Genomic DNA, 23,955 nt, shown 5'->3' with positions numbered 1-23,955 from the left:
CTGCATGTGCAAACAGCCGTGGCCATATCTGTACCCTGTACAAATCAATTGTCAATTGAGTTTTTACATTTAATTGGGGCTTCTGTCTGTGGATGAAGACAGTTTGGAGGAGATTTATTAAAACTGGTGCACACAGAATCTGGTGCAGCTGTGCATAGTAACCAGTCCACTTCTAGATTTTAGCCCTCGTTCACATTGAATTTCACACGATTTCAAAGCCGCTTTTAAGTCCAACTTCAGGGTCAACTTGAAAGACATCTGGGCGGGTTCATGCACAGATGTCTATTGAAGCTGCTCCTGAAGTCACCAAAAGTAGTGCAGGAACTATTTTTGAGAATCGGTGCGGCGTCGCACTAATGGGGATGGTGCCATTACCAGCAGTAGGCTGTGATTTGTCATGCGATTTGACCTGTCAGATCGCGCCAATGTAAACGGGGGCTTAGCCCTGGTTTTACACTGGTACAGCTTTGAAATTGCCCAACTTCGGCGTGATTTGCACCTCCCGTTTCATTGTGGCTTGTGACCCCATTAAACAGAAGTCTATGCAAGTTGCAACAAAATCTGGAAAAAGTAGTGCAGGTACCTTTTTCAAATTTGCTGCAACATGAGTCGTGGCAATTTAAACAGTTTCATTGCCGACAATGGGTGCAACTTGTCATGTGGAACTGTAAAATCGCACCGGTGTGCACAGCTACATTCTGAGTGCTCCAGTTTTAGTAAATCTCCCCTTTGTGTCCACGGCTGGTGGTTCTGGCTACACACAAAGGTGGACACAGCTACATTTTTGAATATAGCCATAGCACAGATTGCTGCTGAATCTTGACGCTGCAGTCTAGTCTCTCATCTGAATGAACCTTTAACCTTGTTTGCCTGCAAGGTAAGCATATCTCAACAGGGCCTGCTGTGTCCAAAAAAAAAAAAGAACGCAAAGCAGGTCAAACGTAGCCCCAGGGATGTCATCCACACAACACCACTGAAGTGGGAATCTGCTGACCTGTGTTTGATGTTCGTTTCAGATCCACGCCAAACATTGTCACATAAGGCATGTCAAGTCTGGGGCAAAAAAAGCTGAAAGAGACATTTTTGATTACTTTGTATCACACTTAGAAACATTAACAGAGTGGATGAGCTGGTACCCTAGTCTCTTAGCAGTTTGGTTCTAGAGGTAGAGATCTGAACAGCTGAAATGGTATTACACCATTCCTCCAATAGAAACACCCAAACTGTGCAGAGACCTCAACAATGAAGACAGCTGCAGTGACTTTCATGGCCCCAGTCTAGAACCTTCTATTATGCATAAGAATCTGTTACTGAGTGTCAGCAATATGCTGTGCAGTGCCCGTGTGCTGTCACTTGTAACTTTCCTTCCCTAAAGCCTAGTACAAGAAGCCGGCCGTTTGCTGGCAGCTGGCCCGACAGAAGCCGGCCGTTTGCTGGCAGCTGGCCCGACAGAAGCCGGCCATTTGCTGGCAGCTGGCCCGACAGAAGCCGGCCGTTTGCTGGCAGCTGGCCCGACAGAAGCCGGCCGTTTGCTGGCAGCTGGCCCGACAGAAGCCGGCCGTTTGCTGGCACCTGGTCCGACAGCAGCCGGCCGTTTGCATGACTGAAAAAGGGCTGCTGATCATTTCCCGGTCAGTGCTCTAAGCCAATGGCTGAGAGCGCAGACTGGAGTATTCTGGTGAGGGAGCCATCCCCCTGTCAGAACACAACCGCACAGCAGGGGAGATCGCTGTACTAACATCAGATTGTTAGTACAGCGGCTCCTCCTGAGCTGTACGTTTTTTCAACCCATCAGGTTGAACGGAAAAAAACTAGTAGTGTTTACAAGGCTTAAGACACAGACTATTGGCTTTGCAGAAATTCAGCCTTGATCATATGAAGGATTACATACATGGTCTTTCATAGAGCCGAAAAAGCATCTGCATTCTAAGCATGACAAGACTTCAGAGCCTGCAGTCATTAATGAGATCATGTCATTGTACTTTTTAATTTCCTGATGTGGCACACACTTGACATCATCTTTTCTGCTGTTCTGTTGAACAGATGATAATTATCCCAAGGTTTAAGACCTAAAACAACATTTAAGTTACACATTTTCTGTTTTTTTTTTTTTCGTATTTATAAATCAATTAAATTGTTTAATTTTAGGTTGATTCTTTGTTTTATATTTATATGTGTATATATGTTTTTTTTCAGATGCTGTAGCTGGCCAGGAGAAAAGTCATTTAGGCTTCATACACACGGCTGTACAGGGGCCGTACAGCATGCAGAGCTTGCTCAATCACTGTCCCAGGACCCGCTGTCACTGTGTTAAGCCACCCACTGAGATGAATTAGAAGATGTGACTGTACAGGGTTGCATAAAGCACTCGCATGTGCACAGAAGTGTGCTCCATGTTTGTATCACACAGCTCCTGTACAGCCTTGTGCATGAAGCCTATTTCCTCATAGATGTGAATGGGGACTTTTTCTTGACTATTTTGTTTAGTTCTAGCTCTACATAATAGCAATGGCTTTCCCACCATGGATGAGCCAGGAATATAAAACAAACCATTTGACCTCCGGAAGGTTTTACCACCTTCATAACCAGGACATTTTTATCTGGCCAATGCACAGTCATGGAACACTGTACCCAAATTAAAGTTGTATAATTTTTTTTACACAAATAGAGTTTTCTTTTGATGGTATTTAATCACCTCTGGGGTTTTTCATTTTTTGCTATAGAAACAAAAATACTGAAAATTTTGAAAAAAAATATACTTTTCTGAATTTCTGTTATAAACGTTTGCAAATAAATAATCTTTCTTCATAAATTTAGGCAAAAATGTATTCTGCTGCATTTCTTTGGTTAAAAAAAAACAAACAAATCAGTTAATATTATTTAGTCTGTGTGAAAGTTATAGAATTCACAAACTATAGTATAAATATCTGACAATGGATTAATGGGGATGTACTGATTTCTTGAAGCCCTAAAACGCAATGACATTACAATTATCCCCCATTATCAATGTTTTAAGCCATAGTTTTAATTGTCATGAATGGCTTACATTCATGACAGCTTGCTACTATTGTAATGCTGTGATTGGCTACAGCTAATCACATGGTACAGGGTGCCAGGTACCATGTGAAAGCTGTTGGCCAATCACAGAATCACAAGAGTAAAGCCTCGTACACACGGAACGATTATCGGCCGACCGATCGTCCGACTTTTGTCCAGAGTGGGGTTTTGTTGGTTGGAATGTGCCTAGACTGCGCACGATTTTTCTTGGCCAACAAAAATCTACTTCAGAAGTGATGTCATGTGATGGTTTACTTTCCGTGTGTTTTTTCTTCTCTGAGCATGCCCAGTCTTGCTCATCAGATTTTTGTCTGACGAAATCTGTACTGACTGACGGAAAATCAGCCGTTGTGTTGACTGCCAACAAAAATTTTATAGCCTGCACACCAGATTTTTTTCGGCCGAAAAGTCGGAGTCGGTTGTCGGAAGCATCATACTAACAAGCTGAAAATCGGCCGATCGGACGTTGGCCGAAAATTCCTGGCCAATAATCGATGCGTATGTACGAGGCATAAGTAAGCCGTTCATGACAGTTTTGCATACATGTAATCATGTAATCGATATGACTGGTCATAGCAATCACATGATACTCCGGCCACTCACAGGGACTGGGTACTGAGCGCTGTGATCTGCTGTGACACAGCAGGTCACAGGATTGCGCCGCTGCGCATGTGCTGAGCGACGTAAAGCCTAGCTTTGCCGCCCACTAGCTGTAAATGTACTGTCAGTGGGCGGCAGGTGGTAAATAAGCTTTTTTGGTAAAGTAAAGAGCCATATCCAATCAGATATCACATTCCTGAATAAACCCAAATGGTCACCTCTTTGCTATAGAACTTTCTTCTCTTCAGTTTTGAAAAATAGGCCCATTGATATTGTATTGAAAACTATTTCATAAGTGGTACAGAACATACATTTTAAGCTAGTACTGCTATAATAAGAAACATGGGAAGTAAGTTAAGATATTTATTATTCTCAGGAAATTACTACAATCAAGGGGAGGTTCGTAAGAAAGAATTATTTCAGAGCTGTGCTGCTTTAGGAATACCACCTTCCAATGTTACAGTAATTGACCACAGGTAACTACCATTCATGCCACTGTATCTGCGAAATAAGATTTTAGACAGCCTGCACAGAATGCATTTGAAGAAACAACATTGTCATAAGCAGTCTTTTATCTTTGAAGTGACCCTGTCATTATGGGGTTATGGCAGAAGTAGGCAGCCTGCAACAGGAAATGCATTTACTGTCGGTCCACACTTTAAAACTTTATGCATTACTGATCTTTTACTGCTGCAGTTATCTGACACTTCCTGGTGTGTCAAATACCTGTTCCCCTGCTTTGGTTCCTTGCATTGACTCCTATGTCACTACAGAGGTTTTATAAGTTGACTCATTGTAGAGAAATGTATACAGCATTTCCTTTTACAGCATGCCTTTGTGCAGATTTTATAGATGAGATGTAACACATTTACAATGATTTCCCTGTGTCTCACACAAAATATTCTATTCAGATACCTGCATGCGGTTAATACAAGTAACGATAATATTTTGTGTGTTAATTGCTTTTTTCCCTTAAAGCGGTAGTATACCGCTTTTTTTCACTTTTAACTACAGGTAAGCCTATAATAAGGCTTACCTGTAGGTACAATCAATATCTCCTAAACCGGCACGGTTTAGGAGATATGTGCAGTGCATGCAGCTGCTCACACGAGCGGCGCATGCGCTCTGAAGGTCCGGCGGACCTTCAGCTTCCCTTGCCGGGAGCTTGCCGGAAAATGACTCCCGCGCGCATTCGCGGGAGTGACGTCATCGCGGCTCCGGCCAATCACAGCGCCGGAGCTGCCGAACCCGGAAGAGACGCTGTGGGATCATGTCAGCGCCCGCAGCGGTGTCCGGGGGTCCGTGTCGGGGCTTCGTTCTAAGGTAAGTAATTCATAATGAGCTAGTATGCGATGCATACTAGCTCATTATACCTTTGTCTTGCAGGTTTTTTTTATTTTATTTATTTTAGGTTTACAACCGTTTTAACGTCTTTTAGGACAGCACCTTGGGAGATGGCTCCTCTCACTTGCCAACAGGAAACACCACATCCACCAAACTTTAAAAGGAGGCTTCTCCCCACAGCTCATAAGTTTTTGTGTTTCCTCTGGCCGAGGAACACCTAGTGGGGAGTCAGGAACTCTTAGGTGCTGTCCTGAGAGTCCAGGCTTCCTGCTCCACCATACCTACTTTTTTCATTAGAGAGTCAGTTCCTCCCATACCGCACGACCTGGTGTTTTGGATGGGCTACCTCTCCCTCCTTGGTGCTCAAGGAGAGCCTGTACTGCTCAGGTGAGCGCAGTTCCTTGGCGGCGGCAGACACCGGTGGTGGACTTCTTCCTTCTTTTCTTAGTCCCGCCCGCCGGTCTGTCTAAAGGCCGCCGCCATCTTTTCGGATATGAGTAGCGACTCGCCCGGCCAGAAGTGAGGTATCTGGCAAAGGGCGGCGCTCGTTGAGCAGGCACACGGCGTTACTTCCGCCGAAAGCACAGGGGGAGAGGGGAGGAACAGAGCTGGTGCTTATTTCCGGTTCCGGTCTGGTGCAGTGGCGCTATTGGAGTCTGGAATCGGCATCCCTAGCCATCTATGGACGCTGCAACACCACTATGGACATGGTCGCCGCAGCAATTGGGACAGGCACAGACACCAGCAAGGCCCAGGTAAGGGGTGGATTGTGCATCTGGCCCTGATTACTGTGGGGTCTCTCTCCTTCTTTCTTTTTCCCCCTGGTGGCTGGGGGCCTGTCTGGGCACATGGAGCTTTATGTATGCTTCCTGTGCACCTGGGTGACCCTGATGAGAAATAGGTTGACTCACTGGGATGGCTTGTCTGTGTTTATTTTCTCGTTATGGCAGGCTAAGAGCTCTGACCTGACGGTTAAAAAGAAATGCCCTTCATGCAAAGCAAAGTTACCTGAAGGTTGGAAGAAAACATTATGTCAGACATGCGTTGACTCTAAAAAGAAAACGTACAGAGGGCGCACCAGCCTAGCGCATTACCTTTAAAACAGTTTATTTAAATAAGACAGTATACACACAATACTCACAAAGTGGATGTAAAACACAAGCAAGATATGCAATAATTGGTCCACCGGGAATATCCACCGAGCCTCATCCACAGATGCGGACAGTGGTGAGATGTAAACCTCAAAAAAACTGCTTACGCATTTCGGGGGTGTGGCCCCCCCCAGAGCTAGTTTGAGGTATCGGTGGCTAGGCTTTTTATACTCAGAGTCACATGACTTCGAGTGTTCTCCACCCCTTATGGGCGGGTCAAAATGCAGACATCACATGATTTCAACAAACAATGACCTTAATAAATCAATTAAAAATTAGTATTTATTTAGTAAAAATTAGTATTTTGTGTGACCAATTTTAGAACTGTGTGTATAACCTTACATCCTAAATACCATCTAAGTGTGATTAAAAAAAAAAGCAAATTCCCCACAGTATTGAATTATATGTCACTAAGGAAGAGATATAGTGAAATAAAATAGAACATACTGTTTTCTACTGCTAAATATCCTTGATCCATGTGGTGCATAGAATCAAAGCGTAATCCGAGATGTACATACTAAGCAGACATTCCTGGTCTGAAGGCATTACCGGGAGATGGCTTTGTGTGATAGAACCTTTTTATTTCTTTTTTTTTCGTGCCTTAAGACGCCCGCCGACTCCGCCATCCTACATAGTTACATAGTTACATAGTTAGTGAGGCTGAAAAAAGACACAAGTCCATCCAGTTCAACCTGTGTGTGTGTTTGCTTTTAACCGTACATTGTATACCCCTGTATGTTGTGGTCTTTAAGGTGTCCATCCAATAGTTTTTTGAAACTATCAATGCTCCCCGCTGATACGACTGCTTGCGGAAGAGAATTCCACATCCTTACCGCTCTTACAGTGAAGAACCCCTTACGCACTTTAAGGTTAAACCGCCTTTCCTCTAGTTTTAGTGAGTGGCCACGTGTCTTATTGTATTCCCTTACTCTAAATAGTTTGTTCCTTATGCTCGGGTCGCCAGTACAGTATTTGTACATTGATATCATATCCCCCCTCAAGCGTCTCTTCTCCAGAGAGAATAGGTTCAGTGCTTGTAGTCTTTCCTCATAGCCGATGTCCTCCATTCCCCTAATTATTTTTGTTGCCCTTCTCTGGACTCTCTCCAGTTCCAGCACATCCTTCCTGAGGACCGGTGCCCAGAACTGGACAGCATACTCCAGATGTGTCCGGACCAGAGTCTTGTAGAGTTAGAAGAATAATCTCTTTATTTCTGGAGTGAATCCCCTTTTTTATACAACCCAGTATTCTGTTGGCTTTGCTTGCAGCGGCTTGGCATTGCATGCCACTTCCAAGCCTGTTGTCTACCAGTACCCCCAGGTCCCTTTCCATCCTAGACTCACCCAGAGGTTCCCCCCCTAGTGAGTAGCTTGCTTTCTGGTTTCTGGCCCCCAAGTGCATTACTTTACATTTTTCTACATTAAATCTCATCTGCCATGTAGTTGCCCACCCCGTTATTTTGTTCAGGTCTGCTTGCAAGATTTCCACATCCTGCATAGAAGATATTGGCATGCCTAATTTAGTATCATCTGCAAATACTGAGATTGTACTAGATATCCCCTCCTCTAGATCATTTATGAATAAATTAAACAGGATTGGTCCCAGGACAGAACCCTGGGGGACCCCACTTTCCACACCCGCCCAATCCGAGTACTCCCCATTAATCACCACCCTCTGTACTCTCCCCTGGAGCCAGTTCTCTATCCAGGTACTCACCTTATGGTCCATACCTATCTTCCTTAGTTTGTACAGTAAGCGTTTGTGGGGAACGGTGTCAAAGGCCTTTGCAAAGTCCAGATACACCACATCCACAGGCTTACCTTTATCTAAGTGGCAGCTCACTTCATCGTAGAAGGTTAATAGATTGGTTTGGCATGAACGATTTTTCATGAATCCATGCTGATTACTACTTATAATACCGTTTTCATTACTAAAGTCTTGTATGTGGTCCCTTATCATCCCCTCCAAAATTTTGCAGACTACAGATGTTAGGCTGACCGGCCTATAGTTACCCGGGATATATCTCGGCCCCTTCTTAAATATTGGTACCACGTTGGCTTTTTTCCAATCAGCTGGCACCATACCTGTCTGTAAACTATCCTTAAAGATCAAGAATAATGGTCTGGCAATCACCTGACTGAGCTCATTTAGAACCCTTGGGTGCAAGCCATCCGGTCCCGGGGATTTATTTATGTTAAGTTTCTCTAGTTTAGCTCTAAGTCTATCCTCTGTTAGCCATGGCGGCACTTCCTGAGGTGTATTATTTAGTTCGGCCTTACAAGCGGGGTTCATGTAGCCCCCCGATTCCTTTGTGAAGACTGAAGAAAAGAAATTATTTAACACTTCCGCCTTTTCTCTGTCCTCAGTGGCCATTTTTCCTTTATCATCTTTTATGGGGCCAATGTGTTCTGGCCTTGCTTTCTTACTGTTTATATACTTAAAGAATTTCTTGGGGTTCTTTTTACTCTCCTCCGCTATATGTCTCTCGTGTTCTATTTTAGCCGCCCTGATTTCATCTTTACATTTCTTATTGCACTCTTTGTAATGCTTAAATGCTGCCAATGACCCCTCAGTCTTGTATTTTTTGAAGGCCTTTTCTTTAGCTCTAATATACATTTTTATGTTGGAGTTTAGCCACCCAGGGTTTAGTTTTGCTCTTTTAAATTTATTTCCCAGTGGAATGCACTGGCCCACCCCCTTGTTAAGTATGCTCTTGAAGCACTCCCATTTTTCCTCCGTGTTCTTTGTTCCCAGGGTTCTATCCCATTTGATATTTTCTAGCAGTGAGCGCAGTTTAGGGAAATTGGCTCTTTTGAAATTCAGTGTCCTTATATTACCCTTGTGTTTCCTATTACTGTAATTAATACTGAAACCAATTGACCTATGGTCACTGTTCCCTAAGTTGTCCCGTATTTCTATATCCGTGAGCAGGTCTGTATTGTTGGTAATCAGTAGGTCAAGTACCGCATTGTTTCTTGTCGGTGCATTCACCATCTGACCCATGAAATTGTCCTGCAAAACATTTAGGAACTGCCGAGCCTTGGCTGAATGCGCGGTTCCTTCTGCCCAGTCTATATCTGGATAATTAAAGTCCCCCATTATAATGACATTTCCCATCCTTGCTGCCAATCCTATCTGTAACATGAGGTCCGCCTCACCCTCCTCCCTCTGGTTTGGGGGCCTATAGCATACGCCCAATATTACCTTCCCCACCGTGCCTTTCCTTTGAAGCTCTACCCATAGGGATTCTGCCTCGTCCATAGCTCCATTATTAATATCATCCCTCATATTTACCTGTATACTGTTCTTAATATACAAACATACCCCTCCCCCTTTTTTACCCTCTCTATCTCTGCGATAAAGGGAATACCCCTGAATGGTCGCCATCCAGTCATGAGAGCTGTCAAACCAAGTCTCAGTTATCCCCACAAAATCTAAGTCCTCCTCAAACATCAGCAGCTCCAGCTCTCCCATCTTGTTGGCCAGGCTTCTGGCATTGGTATACAAACCTCGTAATTTTGATGTTTTTAGGCTGCTCTCTTGATTTTTCCCCGTACCCACCCTGGGTATAGGGGCTCCGAACACCCTACCGCTAATGCCCCCAATTCTGCCCTCTGAAACTTGCTTTCCACTGGCTAATTCTACATCTGTACCCTCCCCCCCATTCCCTAGTTTAAAAGCCCCTCTAACTTTTTGGCCATCCTCTCACCCAGTACGGCTGCACCCACCCCATTTAGGTGCAATCCGTCCCTACCAAAGAGCCGGTGACCGACTGAGAAGTCGGCCCAGTTCTCCAGGAACCCGAAACCCTCCTTACTACACCAGCTCCTCAGCCACTCGTTAACTTCCCTAATCCTGGTTACTTCCTGCGTTCCAGGGCTCGACTGTGCGTCACTTCCGGTGATTACATCACCTCTGGCGGAAGTGACACTACAGATCAGAAGGAACGTAACTGGCAGCCAACTCGCGGCAACATGCTACGCCCTCTATAGGGCTCCAATGCATTTGGGACCAGGCACCAATAAAACTATGGAAGGGAATGTCTCAAATGCCATAGTACATACTAAACCACAAATGGCAAATAAAGTTTCATTATTTCCAAAACAAATGGCCTATAGTTTGATAAAATAATCAGCCACCCCTAGAGGTGTCAAAAGGCATTAATATTAAATTCAAATGCATAAAAAAAATCAAAATGCATAAAAAGACCAAGCTAATGTGATCAAATTGGAGAGTTCAGAAGATATGTGCAAGCCAGTGTGTAATTCACTAAGACTGACACTAAAGGATACATCGAATGTGGTGTGTACATATGCACACGCTCAAAAACATATATCCCAGGAATGGTGCACCTGTGTATATCTACATATAAACATGTACCCGTGTAAAACCTGCATGGTATAATTTTATTTAAAATCTCACATCTTTAGATAAAAAATTAATTAAAACCCATTATGGGATAATCTCAACACGGCAAGTACAGAGCGAGCGAGAATGTGAAAAAAAAATGAACTATGCATGAAATTAGGGGAAGGGAAAGGGGAACCAAAAAAGGAAACAATACAACATGTTGGACCCCAGACTAATAAACTAAATTATGGACCTCAATTTCCCCATTCAGCCCTTTGGGTGCTAGACTACCAAGGGTGAAGATCCAGAAGCTTTTGCGCTTACAAAGCCTCTGATATCTTCTACCCTTATCTAGTTCTTCAGTAATGGCCTCGATGCCAAAGACTCTCATGCCTGTTGTAGGGTCCTCGTTATGTTTGGCCTTAAAATGTCGGGGAACCGAGTATTCATCTCTTCTATGAATGATATTACATTTGTGTTCCCCGATCCAAACCCTCAGAGGGTGTGTTGTTCGTCCAACATATAAAAGACCACAAGGACATAGGATGCCATATATGACAAATGGAGTCCCACAATTGATAAATTGTTTGATTCCATGTATTTTGCCATCTGAACCTACAGTGTCCTGTTTATGATGCCACATGAACACACATGTGCCACGGTTTCTGACACCACACTTGCAGTTGCGTTTTTGGTTGAATAGGGAAGACCATTGATTAAATGCACCATTTTGAGTTTTTTTTTTTTAGATCTTTGTACCCTACTAGGGGCAATAAGGCTTCTTAGATCTCAAGGTTTTCTGTAAATAAAACCTGGCTTCTCTGGGATGTGGTCGTCCAAAATAGGATTTCTCCCAAGAATATCCCTGTGCTTGTGAATAATGTGTTGCATCTGCCAGGCCTTATTATTGAATCTAGTACAGAAGTTGGTCCATTGCCTTTCACTATCCCTAATGCCCTTTTTTTTCTCTGCTTCTCTACTTATGTGAGTGTTATTCTGGTCGCTTAGACTATCATATAGAACTAGATACTTGTTAAAAGCCTCCTCTACATGAGTGTCTGGGTACCCTTTGTCCTTAAACTTCCTTTTTAATAGGCTACTTTGTTCTATATAATCGCTTTTTAGGGTACAAGTGCATATAAGCCTACAGAATTGGCCAAAAGGTACATTTTTAATCCAGCGCGGGTGATGATTACTGTGGGCATGTAAATATGAGTTACCTACGCTGGCTTTGAAATGCGTCCTAGGCAAAATGAACCCATCTCCTTCTGACCTAAGTTGTTAAAAATCGGGGATTCATCACTTTGGACATGCGTTGACTCCCTGGTTAAAGAGGAAGCTTCTACGGCATGCTGCGATTTAATTGCATTGGTTAAAATGGAGCTGGATGCTATTATACAATCCTTTCGCTCTTCGATAACAACTCCAAGTCAGCCATCTACCTTACAATCCTCTCAGGGCTCACAGTTAATCCCCACGGTGGGGGTGGAGATAGGGACTTCCCCCCCTCTCATTCCAAAGAAGATGCATGTCCATGCACACATAGGCTGTTATCAACAGTTTTTAGCAGGGGCTTTTCTGGCTGGAAAAACCCCCCAGAACTAGTTAGTTTTGAGAGGAGTTTTTCAGCTGTAAAAACGCTTTAACTGTGATAAAAGCTGAAAAACGCAGCTATTCAGCCATTATCAGCACTTTTGAGCCATAAGTTTTTGTGGGAGTATAGTTTTGCAAAAAACGCTACTGCAAAAAACACTCCAAAACTCCTTCTACAGCTAACGCTACTGGCATTTTTATAACGTCCTGTGTGCATCGGGGCTTAGTAAATCAACTCCACAGAAGCTGAATACTCAGTAGGTGATTACATGAGCTGCTAACAGTTCTTTAAAAAAACAGGGCTTATGATCACTTTAAGGCCCCTTTCACACTTGTACGACCTGAAAGTCGCTTGACTTTGACACGACTTGAAGCAATGCCTGTGAAATCCTGAGGTCCATGGACCTCAAGTCGCATCAAAGTCGGGCTAAAGTTGTGCAGGGACTACTTTGAAGTTGCTGCGACTCAAAAGTCACACAGATATGAAAAGGGTAAAACCAAGGGTATTGTGGCCACAAGGGGGTGGTCCCATGAAAAGTATTATTATTATTATACAGAATTTATATAGCGCCAACAGTTTGCGCAGTGCTTAACAAAATGAAGGCAGACATTACAGTTACAATACAATTTGGAACAAAAGGAATCAGAGGGCCCTGCTCTTTAGAGCTTACAATCTAAAAGGGAGGGTCAATTGATACGAAAGGCAATAGCTGTGGGGGATGAGCTGATGGAGCAAGTGAAACAGTGTTATTAGTTAGTAGCCGGGTAGGCTTCGTTAAAGAGAAGGGTTTTCAGGGATCGTCTATCTAAAGATGGATAGATTAGGGGACAGTTGGACAGATTGGGGTAGAGAGTTCTAAAGAATGGGAGAAGCTCTGAAGAAATCCTGGAGGCGAGCATGGGAAGAGGTGACAAGGGAGCTGGAGAGCAGGAGGTCTTGGGAGGACCGAAGAGAGCGGCTTGGTTGATATTTTGAGATCAGGTTAGTGATGGAGCTGGGGGCAGAGTTGTGGATGGCTTTGTAAACTATTGTTAGCACTTTGAATTTTATTCGTTGGGTGAGTGGAAACCAGTGAAGGGATTGGCAGAGAGGGGTGGAGGACACTGAACGGTTGGTAAGGTGGATATAAGTCTTGCAGCAGCATTCATTATGGATTGAAGGGGGGATAATCTATATAGGGGTAATCCAATGAGGAGAGAGTTGCAATAGTCAAGGCGAGAGATAACCAGGGCGTGAATTAAAAGCTTGGTGGTGTCATTGGTTAAAAAGGGCCGTATTCTAGAGATGTTGCGGAGGTTAAGGCGGCACTATTTGAACAGGGATTGGATGTGAGCCTGAAAGGACAGTGCAGAGTCCAGGGGTTACCCCTAGCGCCCTGGCATGTGTGGAAGGACTGATAGTTGTTCCATTGATCTTGACAGAGAATTCCGGGGAAGGGGCACGTGGAGGAGGAAATATCATGAGCTCGGTAATACCAGCATAAAGCCGGATTCTGACACTTGTACCTGCAGTACTGTATTTAAAAAATATGTGATGACTAAATAAATATGTAACTGGATTTAAAGGTGTTTTTTTTTTTACAATTCACTGGAATTTTATTTTAACCTTTTTGTAACTGGAGGTAATTGACTAGATGTCCAAACCAAATTTAAGTGTCAGTTTGCATTGGTTAAAGCGGTTGTAAACCAAAAAAAATAAATAAATAACCTGCATGACAAAGGCATATGAATTACTTACCTTAGAACGAAGCCCCTACATGGCCCCGGACACCGCTGCGGGCGCTGACATGATCCCACGGCGTCTCTTCCGGGTTCGGCGGCTCCGGCGCTGTCATTGGCAAGTCATTTTCCGGCAAGCTCCCAAGAGGGAAGCTGAAGGTCCGCCGGGTGCATGCACTGCAAATATCTCCTAAACCGTGCCGGTTTAGGAGATATTAATTGTACCTACAGGTAAGCCTTATTATAGGCTTACCTGTAGTTAAAAGTGAAAAAAGCGGGATACTTCCGCTTTAACTGGAGAGTAATTTTTTGACTGTTTTGTCTATAAATAATGTGATATTGTTTTCAAGGACACATATTCCCTGCACAGATTTCTTATCATATGCTGACAAACAAGTGAAAAACATTGTTTTTGTAATTTTTTTTTAAAAACAAGTGCACTTGGAAATTTAGTGGCATCTTTTACTGACATAGCTTAGTTTACAGTCAGAGCCATGTGATCACAATGTCATAGCTGTCAGGGCTGTGCATTCACAGCTGTAACGGTAGACATAGATTAATGTGTCCTCTGCACAAGGCATCAACAGGGGAATGTTAATGCAGAACTCCCAAGTCTTAAAAGAGAATAAAAATGAATTGCCTAGCATGTATAAAAAAAAAAAAAAACAGTCTTTGCAGTAATACTTTCCTTTAAGCTGGGCTCACACATGCTGCGGCTCACAGCAGGGGGTCCGGTGTGTCCCTGTTCACCGACTCAGGTCCGAATTTCTGCCTGAATTCTCACCTGATTAGGAGCCAAGGACGCGCAGAATTCTTTCCACATGCGGACTGCGGATGCCCTGAAGGTGTGTGAGAGCCGGTCACACTCTCCTGTTATGCGAACTGGATGCGGGGAAATCCACATTCAATTCGCATGTGTGAACCCATCCTTAATCAGCAGCTGTCCCTGAAGAAAGTCCCCACTGCCACTAGGCAGTGCTCTGCTTCTGGGTTGAATGACAGCCAGCAGTAAATGGGCTTTAAAGTATATGTAAACCCTAACACTAAGATTCCACATACTTGTTACCACGTTACTAATATTTAAAAAGTCATTTTCAGTTGTTTTAAATCTTCCGATTTCATAAATTACAACCTGGTGTTTCTGCCATGAAGGTCCTTGCTGAGGCACTTAGTGATACAGGATGGCTGATCTCTGTCCTTGTCTTCTAATTGTGACCATGCAGTCAAACGGGCTTCTTTGGGGACTATAAGTGCCCATTTCTTGGTCTAGTTGTCACCTTAAGAAAACCAGTCCTGAGCAATGTCCTTTGTACAGGTATAAATTCCAGCAATGACTGCAGGGCGGGGGTCTGCCTGGTTTCGGCCAGGCAGGACAAAGTGAAGTACCTCAGTCCCTGTCAGGAGCCTTGCGCCCCGGGGGATCAGGGTTAGGGCCCTTCCTTTTTCGGAGGAGGGCTATGTGTACGCCTTGTGCACTTTTTGTGTTTCTCAAGTTTTGCGTGTGTGCACTTTTTTATGCATCGGGTGTAGCTTTTGAGTAGTGTTGAGCGAACACGGACTGTATTATTCGTGTTCGTACCGAATAATTGGATTTTTTGTACCCGAACACGGACACGGACACTTTACTGTATGTTCGGGTAAAAATCCGTGTTCGGTCGTTTTATTTCCGGGTTTTGCATGCTTTGGCGCTCTTTTCATGGCGGGCTTTCAACAGCCAATCAACAATCGTTTAACTGGTGTGCCTTAAGCCATCCCAGCCATGCCTGCAAATGTCTCAGTAGCTGTGATTGGCCGTCTGAAGCATGTGACCAAGTCTTTATAAGTTCGAGGCAGCCGCAGCGGCGTCATTATGCTGCTTAGATTCAGGGACAGAGCACACATCAACGTGCTGGCTGCTGATTAGGGAAAGATAGGCAGGAAAAAACCATTTGTGTCCGGATAGAATTGAGGGACAGGTCGGAGTGTTTAGGCAGGGCGAGTTGTAGGCATTTTAGGGATAGAGTCTGCTGAATTATATAGGGTCAGTGTCTTCTACAAACTACAATCGATATTGCTGTGTGGGGGGTGGGGTCTGCACTCAATCCTGATCTACGATCTCTTCTCAATCCTGTTAGGGACAGAGTCTGCTGAATTTTAGGGAAACTGTGTTCTACAAACTACAATCGATATTGCTGTGTGGTGTGGGATTGGAGATAGGCAGGTGTCAGTGATCCACATCCATTTTTCTGTGTGTGAGCTGCAGTGAACACAATCTTTTTGGGCTGCAGTGAACACAATCTTTTTGGGCTGCAGTGAACACAATCTTTTTGGGCTGCAGTGAACACAATCTTTTTGGGCTGCAGTGAACACAATCTTTTTGGGGTGCAGTGAACAAAATCTTTTTGGGGTGCAGTGAACACAATCCTTTTTGGTGTGCAGTGAACACAATCTTTGTGGGGTGCAGTGAACAAAATCCTTTGTGGGGTGCAGTGAACACAATCTTTTTGGGGTGCAGTGAACAAAATCCTTTTTGGGGTGCAGTGAACAACATCCTTTTTGGGGTGCAGTGAACACAATCTTTTTGGGGTGCAGTGAACAAAATCCTTTGTGGGGTGCAGTGAACACAATCTTTTTGGGGTGCAGTGAACACAATCTTTTTGGGGTGGAGTGAACAACATCCTTTCTGGGGTGCAGTGAACAAAATCCTTTTTGGGGTGCAGTGAACAAAATCATTTTTGGGGTGCAGTGAACACAATCTTTTTGGGGTGCAGTGAACACAATCTTTGTGGGGTGCAGTGAACACAATCTTTTTGGGGTGGAGTGAACAACATCCTTTTTGGGGTGCAGTGAACAACATCCTTTTTGGGGTGCAGTGAACACAATCTTTTTGGGGTGCAGTGAACACAATCTTTGTGGGGTACAGTGAACAGAATCTTTGTGGGGTGCAGTGAACACAATCTTTGGGGGGTACAGTGAACACAATCTTTGTGAGGTGCAGTGAACACAATCTTTGTGGGGTGCAGTGAACACAATCATTGTGGGGTGCAGTGAACTCAATCTTTGTGGGGTACAGTGAACACAATCTCATACTGAAGGTTTGAGGGTGCTGCCTGTTCCATACTCCCCCTACTCCTCATCTAGCCTTTTAGGGGTACAAACAATAGTAATTGGGGCCTAGTGTGGTTGTGTACGTGTGATATACATACACTTTTTTGGGATCATATTTTCTATTCCGCTATTTAATCAAAAACCTTTGGGGATCAGTTAAATTGGGGGATAGTCTGTGTTGGTACGTGTGAGAGAGATCCACCTTTCCAAGTTGTTGGGGTTCATCTCATACTTCTGAAGGTTTGAGGGTGCTGCCTGTTCCATACTCCCCCTACTCCTAGCCTTTTAGGGGTACAAACAATAGTAATTGGGGCCTAGTGTGGTTGTGTACGTGTGATATACATACACTTTTTTGGGATCATATTTTCTATTCCGCTATTTAATCAAAAACCTTTGGGGATCAGTTAAATTGGGGGATAGTCTGTGTTGGTACGTGTGAGAGAGATCCACCTTTCCAAGTTGTTGGGGTTCATCTCATACTTCTGAAGGTTTGAGGGTGCTGCCTGTTCCATACTCCCCCTACTCCTAGCCTTTTAGGGGTACAAACAATAGTAATTGGGGCCTAGTGTGGTTGTGTACGTGTGATATACATACACTTTTTTGGGATCATATTTTCTATTCCGCTATTTAATCAAAAACCTTTGGGGATCAGTTAAATTGGGGGATAGTCTGTGTTGGTACGTGTGAGAGAGATCCACCTTTCCAAGTTGTTGGGGTTCATCTCATACTTCTGAAGGTTTGAGGGTGCTGCCTGTTCCATACTCCCCCTACTCCTAGCCTTTTAGGGGTACAAACAATAGTAATTGGGGCCTAGTGTGGTTGTGTACGTGTGATATACATACACTTTTTTGGGATCATATTTTCTATTCCGCTATTTAATCAAAAACCTTTGGGGATCAGTTAAATTGGGGGATAGTCTGTGTTGGTACGTGTGAGAGAGATCCACCTTTCCAAGTTGTTGAGGTTCATCTCATACTTCTGAAGGTTTGAGGGTGCTGCCTGTTCCATACTCCCCCTACTCCTAGCCTTTTAGGGGTACAAACAATAGTAATTGGGGCCTAGTGTGGTTGTGTACGTGTGATATACATACACTTTTTTGGGATCATATTTTCTATTCCGCTATTTAATCAAAAACCTTTGGGGATCAGTTAAATTGGGGGATAGTCTGTGTTGGTACGTGTGAGAGAGATCCACCTTTCCAAGTTGTTGGGGTTCATCTCATACTTCTGAAGGTTTGAGGGTGCTGCCTGTTCCATACTCCCCCTACTCCTAGCCTTTTAGGGGTACAAACAATAGTAATTGGGGCCTAGTGTGGTTGTGTACGTGTGATATACATACACTTTTTTGGGATCATATTTTCTATTCCGCTATTTAATCAAAAACCTTTGGGGATCAGTTAAATTGGGGGATAGTCTGTGTTGGTACGTGTGAGAGAGATCCACCTTTCCAAGTTGTTGAGGTTCATCTCATACTTCTGAAGGTTTGAGGGTGCTGCCTGTTCCATACTCCCCCTACTCCTAGCCTTTTAGGGGTACAAACAATAGTAATTGGGGCCTAGTGTGGTTGTGTACGTGTGATATACATACACTTTTTTGGGATCATATTTTCTATTCCGCTATTTAATCAAAAACCTTTGGGGATCAGTTAAATTGGGGGATAGTCTGTGTTGGTACGTGTGAGAGAGATCCACCTTTCCAAGTTGTTGGGGTTCATCTCATACTTCTGAAGGTTTGAGGGTGCTGCCTGTTCCATACTCCCCCTACTCCTAGCCTTTTAGGGGTACAAACAATAGTAATTGGGGCCTAGTGTGGTTGTGTACGTGTGATATACATACACTTTTTTGGGATCATATTTTCTATTCCGCTATTTAATCAAAAACCTTTGGGGATCAGTTAAATTGGGGGATAGTCTGTGTTGGTACGTGTGAGAGAGATCCACCTTTCCAAGTTGTTGAGGTTCATCTCATACTTCTGAAGGTTTGAGGGTGCTGCCTGTTCCATACTCCCCCTACTCCTAGCCTTTTAGGGGTACAAACAATAGTAATTGGGGCCTAGTGTGGTTGTGTACGTGTGATATACATACACTTTTTTGGGATCATATTTTCTATTCCGCTATTTAATCAAAAACCTTTGGGGATCAGTTAAATTGGGGGATAGTCTGTGTTGGTACGTGTGAGAGAGATCCACCTTTCCAAGTTGTTGGGGTTCATCTCATACTTCTGAAGGTTTGAGGGTGCTGCCTGTTCCATACCCCCCCTACTCCTCATCTAGCCTTTTAGGGGTACAAACAATAGTAATTGGGGCCTAGTGTGGTTGTGTACGTGCGAGATACATACACTTTTTTTGATCATATTTCCTATTCCGCTATTCAATAAAAACCTTTGAGGATCAATTGAATTGCGGGATAGTCTGTGTCGGTACGTGTGAGAGAGATCCACCTTTCCAAGTTGTTGGGGTTCATCTCATACTTCTGAAGGTTTGAGGGTGCTGCCTGTTCCATACCCCCCCTACTCCTCATCTAGCCTTTTAGGGGTACAAACAATAGTAATTGGGGCCTAGTGTGGTTGTGTACGTGCGAGATACATACACTTTTTTTGATCATATTTCCTATTCCGCTATTCAATAAAAACCTTTGAGGATCAATTGAATTGCGGGATAGTCTGTGTCGGTACGTGTGAGAGAGATCCACCTTTCCAAGTTGTTGGGGTTCATCTCATACTTCTGAAGGTTTGAGGGTGCTGCCTGTTCCATACCCCCCCTACTCCTCATCTAGCCTTTTAGGGGTACAAACAATAGTAATTGGGGCCTAGTGTGGTTGTGTACGTGCGAGATACATACACTTTTTTTGATCATATTTCCTATTCCGCTATTCAATAAAAACCTTTGAGGATCAATTGAATTGCGGGATAGTCTGTGTCGGTACGTGTGAGAGAGATCCACCTTTCCAAGTTGTTGGGGTTCATCTCATACTTCTGAAGGTTTGAGGGTGCTGCCTGTTCCATACCCCCCCTACTCCTCATCTAGCCTTTTAGGGGTACAAACAATAGTAATTGGGGCCTAGTGTGGTTGTGTACGTGCGAGATACATACACTTTTTTTGATCATATTTCCTATTCCGCTATTCAATAAAAACCTTTGAGGATCAATTGAATTGCGGGATAGTCTGTGTCGGTACGTGTGAGAGAGATCCACCTTTCCAAGTTGTTGGGGTTCATCTCATACTTCTGAAGGTTTGAGGGTGCTGCCTGTTCCATACTCCCCCTACTCCTAGCCTTTTAGGGGTACAAACAATAGTAATTGGGGCCTAGTGTGGTTGTGTACGTGTGATATACATACACTTTTTTGGGATCATATTTTCTATTCCGCTATTTAATCAAAAACCTTTGGGGATCAGTTAAATTGGGGGATAGTCTGTGTTGGTACGTGTGAGAGAGATCCACCTTTCCAAGTTGTTGAGGTTCATCTCATACTTCTGAAGGTTTGAGGGTGCTGCCTGTTCCATACTCCCCCTACTCCTAGCCTTTTAGGGGTACAAACAATAGTAATTGGGGCCTAGTGTGGTTGTGTACGTGTGATATACATACACTTTTTTGGGATCATATTTTCTATTCCGCTATTTAATCAAAAACCTTTGGGGATCAGTTAAATTGGGGGATAGTCTGTGTTGGTACGTGTGAGAGAGATCCACCTTTCCAAGTTGTTGAGGTTCATCTCATACTTCTGAAGGTTTGAGGGTGCTGCCTGTTCCATACTCCCCCTACTCCTAGCCTTTTAGGGGTACAAACAATAGTAATTGGGGCCTAGTGTGGTTGTGTACGTGTGATATACATACACTTTTTTGGGATCATATTTTCTATTCCGCTATTTAATCAAAAACCTTTGGGGATCAGTTAAATTGGGGGATAGTCTGTGTTGGTACGTGTGAGAGAGATCCACCTTTCCAAGTTGTTGGGGTTCATCTCATACTTCTGAAGGTTTGAGGGTGCTGCCTGTTCCATACCCCCCCTACTCCTCATCTAGCCTTTTAGGGGTACAAACAATAGTAATTGGGGCCTAGTGTGGTTGTGTACGTGCGAGATACATACACTTTTTTTGATCATATTTCCTATTCCGCTATTCAATAAAAACCTTTGAGGATCAATTGAATTGCGGGATAGTCTGTGTCGGTACGTGTGAGAGAGATCCACCTTTCCAAGTTGTTGGGGTTCATCTCATACTTCTGAAGGTTTGAGGGTGCTGCCTGTTCCATACCCCCCCTACTCCTCATCTAGCCTTTTAGGGGTACAAACAATAGTAATTGGGGCCTAGTGTGGTTGTGTACGTGCGAGATACATACACTTTTTTTGATCATATTTCCTATTCCGCTATTCAATAAAAACCTTTGAGGATCAATTGAATTGCGGGATAGTCTGTGTCGGTACGTGTGAGAGAGATCCACCTTTCCAAGTTGTTGGGGTTCATCTCATACTTCTGAAGGTTTGAGGGTGCTGCCTGTTCCATACCCCCCCTACTCCTCATCTAGCCTTTTAGGGGTACAAACAATAGTAATTGGGGCCTAGTGTGGTTGTGTACGTGCGAGATACATACACTTTTTTTGATCATATTTCCTATTCCGCTATTCAATAAAAACCTTTGAGGATCAATTGAATTGCGGGATAGTCTGTGTCGGTACGTGTGAGAGAGATCCACCTTTCCAAGTTGTTGGGGTTCATCTCATACTTCTGAAGGTTTGAGGGTGCTGCCTGTTCCATACTCCCCCTACTCCTCATCTAGCCTTTTAGGGGTACAAACAATAGTAATTGGGGCCTAGTGTGGTTGTGTACGTGTGATATACATACACTTTTTTTGGATCATATTTTCTATTCCGCTATTTAATTTAACTGGGCCTCCATGCGAGACCTGTGTGCCTTGTTGCGCTGTTTTGAGTACTCCACCAACATGGCCAGTGGCAATGACGCCGTTCTCAGCTTAACTATCCCACTTCTATGCCTCCTTGAAAAAACAATTCGGGCGATGATGGAAGAGGATGTGGCACAGGATGAGGAGGAGGAGGAGGATGAAGAGGTAACATTTCCAAGGCTTTCAGGGCAGTCATTCGCAAGGGGCTCCGAGGGTGGGTTCCTGCACACGCAAACGCCAGGGACGCAATTGTCCAGCAGGGGCACAGTTCTGGAGGATGAGGAGGATGAGGAGGAGCTGGAGGAGGAGCTGGAGGAGGAGATGGAACCATGTTCACAGCAGGGTGGCACCCAGGCCAGCTCATGGCCATCACTGGTGCGTGGCTGGGGGGATACAGAGGACACGGACCATACACCTCCCACAGAGGACAGCCTTTCGTTGCCTCTGGGCAGCCTGGCACACATGAGCGATTACATGCTGCAGTGTCTCCACAACGACCGCCGAGTTGCCCACATTCTAACTTGTGCTGATTACTGGGTGGCCACGCTGCTGGATCCCCGTTACAAGGACAACGTACCGTCCTTAATTCACTCACTGGAGCGCGATCGCAAGATGCGCGAGTACAAGCGCACGCTGGTAGACGCCATGCTGCTGGCATTCCCATCTGACAGCGGGGCCACAGTGGAAGCACAAGGCAGAGGAGGAGGAGGAGGAGGTCGCCAACGCAACCAGGGCACCGCCAGCACCTCAGAAGGCAGGGTTAGCATGGCCGAAATGTGGAAAAGCTTTGTCAGCACGCCACAACAAACAGCAGCACCAGCAGCTCAGATGGAACGTCTTAGCAGGAGGCAGCATTTTACCAACATGGTGGAGCAGTATGTGTGCACACGCCTACATGTAGTGAATGACGGGTCTGCCCCCTTCAACTTCTGGGTCTCCAAATTGGGCACATGGCCTGAGCTTGCCCTTTACGCCTTGGAGGTGCTGGCGTGCCCTGCAGCCAGTGTATTATCTGAACGGGTATTTAGCACGGCTGGGGGCGTTATAACAGACAAGCGCAGCCGCCTGTCCAGAGACAATGTGGACAAGCTCACGTTCATTAAAATGAACCAGGCATGGATCCCACGGGACTTTTCCGTACCTTATGCAGAATAGCAATGGATACCGACCTTACCCACCCATTGTTCCATTTTTGCTCTTTCTCACTCTTTTGGGGTGTACCCTCATTTAAAATTTGTGAAAAGAAGCAGTGTTGGCTACCTCGTCCTCTTCCTCAGGGCCAGATTAATGTAGGGGCTATTGGAGCTGCAGCTCCAGGCCCCTACCTTTTATATAGGCCCCGGGTTGGCCATATTCACTGTTACCGCTCTTCTGTCACTTGTAAACACAGAAGTCTGGCTTCTATGCTCGCTTCCCCAGGCAGCACCCTCAGAACCTCCCCACACAGCGTGAAGGCCGGACAAGGAGGGACAGTTGGCGATGCATGGATGTGTTTATGGGCTTCAGAGACAGCATCCCATGTTGAATTAGGCATGCATGGCTGCACCCTTTCTCCTCTGGGTGCATGGCAAGGCACGGCCCTAAGGCCCTTCAAAATCCTCAGCACCAAGCCCATGATGCTGTTAATCCGGCCCTGGTCCTCCTCCACCGCCGCTTCCACCTACACCGCCCATAGGTGTGCGCAGCCTATTGCATTAAGGTGTGCACCCCAAAGTTGAAATACACATGCATGTGTTTGCCAGCAGGGAGAGTAATGTATCGGGGCCATGTACCTGTAGGCAAGGAGAAATAGAGCAGAGCAGGTCCCAGGGAGATCTTTCCCATCTCCTCACTGGCAATGCTATGTGCCCTAGGTGATTAGGGTGTGCCCAGGCACACCCAGCACACCCTGTGCGCACGCCTATGTCACCGCCACATCCACCACCACCTTAACCTCCCTCCTACTCCATATGGGCCTCGTCCTTCAGAGATGAAGAAGAACATTGTTTTATTTTTCTGTTTTTTTTTGTTGTTTTAAGTTATTTCCCTATCCACATTTGTTTGCAGAGCACTTGCCATGCTCTTAATTACGTTTTGCTGCCATTTGCAGCACTCTAGCCCTTTCCTTTGGTGTTTTAGAGCCATTTTAGTGCCTTAAAGTTCGGGTCCCCATTGACT

At 44.7% G+C, this 23,955-nt stretch overlaps 1 protein-coding gene across 1 annotated transcript in view; it reads left to right on the top strand.

The window, feature by feature from the left end:
- PIGL (phosphatidylinositol glycan anchor biosynthesis class L) overlaps positions 1 to 23,955 on the top strand; it is a 275,149-nt gene that overhangs the window by 4,914 nt on the left and 246,280 nt on the right. The window contains exon 2 of the mRNA XM_082247317.1: positions 4,034 to 4,133. Within this exon, the coding sequence (XP_082103443.1) occupies positions 4,034 to 4,133 (100 nt within the window). The remainder of the gene's footprint in view (positions 1 to 4,033; positions 4,134 to 23,955) is intronic.

Source organism: Pelophylax lessonae (assembly GCF_965119305.1).
Source record: "Pelophylax lessonae genome assembly, chromosome: 2".
NCBI lineage: Eukaryota > Metazoa > Chordata > Amphibia > Anura > Ranidae > Pelophylax > Pelophylax lessonae.
The sequence above is the reverse complement of the archived record's forward strand: the minus strand, read 5'-3'. Positions and strand labels throughout refer to the sequence as shown.